Genomic DNA, 3507 nt, shown 5'->3' with positions numbered 1-3507 from the left:
ACCATGAGGCAGATAGCTCTTAGTAAAAAAGGTGCGAACCGCCTTAATAATGTCGCTCTGAATAGTGTCCCAACATCGTTGAAAGAAAATACCAGTAAAGCCATCCAGGCCAGCCGCACTGTCACCCGACAAATCCAACACCGCTGCTTTAATTTCCTCGTCAGCCGGAATACTAGTCAGCAAGGAATTATGCTGCTGCGTGACACAATTTTGCACCACCGTCTGGATCTCTTGAGTAGTCACTTGTGAAACCATATTCTCAGAGAATAAATTTGAGAAATAGTCCACAATATGACTAGCGATAACCTCCTGATCAAAAACAATCGTGCCATCAATCATAAGCTGAGGCAGCATGAGCTGCTTACGCCGCATCTTGAAAGAGTTATGAAAGAAACTTGTGTTTCTGTCCCCATCATTCAGCCAATTAATACGACTTTTCTGCTTAAGCAGAGCACTTTTTCTAGAAAGAATCGTTCCAACGCGAGCCTGAACCTCCACTTCTTATTCAAACAGAGACTCTGAATATCCTTCATTGGCAATCCGCCGTTGGATCCTTTCTAAAGAACTCTGCAGCTGTCTCAATTGATCATCAACATTACCGAACACTTGCCTGTTCCAATTTTTCAGCGCTAACCGTAGCCGCTTCAGCTTCATCATAACTAAACGTATCGGACAGTTCACGTTAGTAGGAGCGTTCCAGGAAGCTTGCAAAAAACCTTGAAAATCCGGGTGCATCAACCACAAAGAGAGGAATTTAAAATTCCGGTGTTTAGTGTTACCCTCCTCCATGCATTGCAGAATCAGTGGGGAATGATCAGAAGACAAATGAGGAAGAATGTGTGTGTTGAGAGAATCCCACATGGCAGCCAAACCGGCAGAAAACAAGCAACGATCAAGTATCGATTCAACATGAGAGGGTAGATGGCGTCTACCGCACCAGGTGAAAGAAAGCCCAGTGGTGTTGGACTCAAAGAAACCCGAAGCATCAATAAAGTCACGAAACTCCCTACAAGAAGCGGCACTTGGTAAACAGTTACTAATACGTTCATGAGCACCTTTAACAGCGTTGAAATCACCAAAAAAGAACATGTTATCAACAACGTGATTCAACAGATCAATCCAAAGATGTCGGCGTTCCCCCGGAGAGGAATCACCGTGAATAAACGCCGCCCGGAACCTGCGAGTATGCCAAGAGCAATCAAGAATAACAGCCTGGCTGGAAGAAAAAACCATAGAAGCTGTGACTTGAGGAGCTGCAAAAACCCAAATGTTCGAACTCATACCCAGACGCACATTTTGATGGATTGGAATGACATTAATAGAATGCCAGTAAGCTGAAGGAATATTAGCAAAAGCAGACTTTGGCTCCACAATACCCATGAGCAAGGGTTTAAAAATTTGGCAATGATCCGAGAGGACCCTCCGAGTATCCTCGTTGAGCCCTCTCACATTCCAGAACAGCACATTCATTGAAGAATAGTATCGTCTAACGAGGAAAAATCCTCGTTTTCAACATCAGCAGCCCAGTCCTGTTTCGCCACATTAGACATAGTCTTCAAGTTTGGGCTAGTATCCGGCACAACCACAAAATCCCGTGGTTGCCTACCTGCCGCATGCGCAGCACCCAGCTGCTCTTTCACCACTTCAATGCCCGGCTTCTTTAACCGACCTTTTCCAGTGTCAGGCGCTGCTCGCGCTCTCCCTTTAGCCTTGATTTCCTTAGATATAGCACTCCCGCTCGCAGCTTTATCACTCACACCAGCAGCCTTCGCATTTGACCTTAGAATTCTTGGTGCCGCCTGCTGGATAACAGCATCCATTTGAGTTTGAAACTTCTTAGCTTCCACCTGTTTAGCAGCAGATTGTTTTTCTTTTTCCGACACCCAAACAAGCTCTTCCTTAACTAGTGTCGAAACAGTAGCGGCAAATTGAGTTTCAGTCATAGGATTATTGTTGCTCATGTCATTCCGAAGCGAAGCTTCCCCCGAAGTATGGTCCTCACCCACATTTACGTTGACCTTCTCATCCCCTGACCCCCGATCACCAGGTGTGGTTTGTTCATCCACAACCACAATTTCCACATTTCGGTTGTCCGTTATGGGGCAATCCGCACCCTCCGGCTCTTCCTCCATAGGGATTAACCCCAACTCTTTCCCACCAGATTGTGTTTTCTCATCCTTATCCATCTATGTTTCGGAACCTTGACCATCCGATTTCGATTTCTCCTTCTCCGCAAGGACATCTAAAACTGCAAACGAATTTTTCGTATCTATCTTCCTTGTGTTGACCTTCTTCCAGTCCTTATTCTGATCAGGTTTTTTCTTCATTAAACCCCCAGGATCGTTAGTTGCCGTATCAATTTTCTGTTTCTCAGGCTTGTTTCCCTGATCCTCCTTTAAAACGTCCTCCGTTTTGCGCCGACATTTATCCGAAGAGTGCCCAATTTTCCTGCAAATTCCACAGTAGAAGGGTAGGTTTTCATATACGAATTCAATGTCAAAAGAAGCAGAACCTCTGGTAATGTTCAGGTTATAGAGAATATCTTTAGTAACATCCATTTCAACGAGCACTCTAGCAAAATGACCTACGGCACCCTGAAAAGTGGTGCCATCCATTTTTATAGGATTACCCACCACGCGCGAAATCCCTGTGACTACCTCCGGATGCCACAATTCGTGCGGGAGATAATAAATACGCATCCAGACCTGTGCTAGAGTGGATGTTTCCTTGTAAGGATTAAAGAGCGGTGTCCATTCCCGAATTTTCATGATGCCCGTTTTCAATTTCCAGAAAGCTTTGGATTTCGCTTGCATCATGTCGGATTCACCAGAAAAACGAAGCGTGAAGAATCCCTTTCCAAGAAGTATGACTTGCCAAGGCGCCGAGATCTTCCACGTCTCCTGTAATTCCCTTTTGATGTCCTCTGCAAATCTGGGCGAATCGCCTTTTTGTAATAAAAGACGGCCATGCAAGGCAAACTTAAAGTGTTGCAGTTGTTGCTTGTAAAGCTCATCAGGTATGTCAAAACTTAGTTGATTATTCTTCATCACCGGGTGCAAAGAACAGAAATCCTGAGCCAACACATCCTGGGGTTTCGAACTAGTCCTATTAAGTTTTTCAGCATATGAAACCCTAGTATATGGCTAGGGTTTTCAGATTCTAAAACCTCTTTATCCTTAACTATTTAAGTGGTGGTATCATTGATCAGATTTCCCATGCCCTTTTGATCCATACCTCGATCCTGTTTATCATCCGTAGACGGCTCATGAAAACGCGGTCCTTGAAAAGCATGGAGTGGAGTAAATTCGCGATGAGAGTTATGATTGTGAGAAGAGGAAGAGGCTGCCATAGCCACCGGCAGCAAGCGAGAACCGACGACAAACCACGACGATCAAAGACCAAAAAAGAACTGAGTCCAAACCCTAGCAGTGGCGGCGTTCATCTTGGATGTCTTGAAGAATCATTGTACCAGTTAACTATTCCTTCTTAGCTTTGCATCAATCAGAC

The 3507-nt window shown here is 44.8% G+C and overlaps 1 protein-coding gene across 1 annotated transcript; it reads right to left on the bottom strand.

The window, feature by feature from the left end:
* Positions 1–2186: 2186 nt before the first annotated feature.
* On the bottom strand, positions 2187–3047 carry LOC130994201 (uncharacterized). Its single transcript, XM_057919234.1, has one exon. The coding sequence runs from the start codon at positions 3045–3047 to the stop codon at positions 2187–2189; it is 861 nt and encodes a 286-aa protein (XP_057775217.1).
* Positions 3048–3507: the final 460 nt, after the last annotated feature.

Source organism: Salvia miltiorrhiza, chromosome 7, assembly GCF_028751815.1.
Source record: "Salvia miltiorrhiza cultivar Shanhuang (shh) chromosome 7, IMPLAD_Smil_shh, whole genome shotgun sequence".
Lineage (NCBI taxonomy): Eukaryota > Viridiplantae > Streptophyta > Magnoliopsida > Lamiales > Lamiaceae > Salvia > Salvia miltiorrhiza.
Note: the sequence above shows the minus strand (reverse complement) of the source record. Positions and strands in the feature narration are given on the sequence as shown.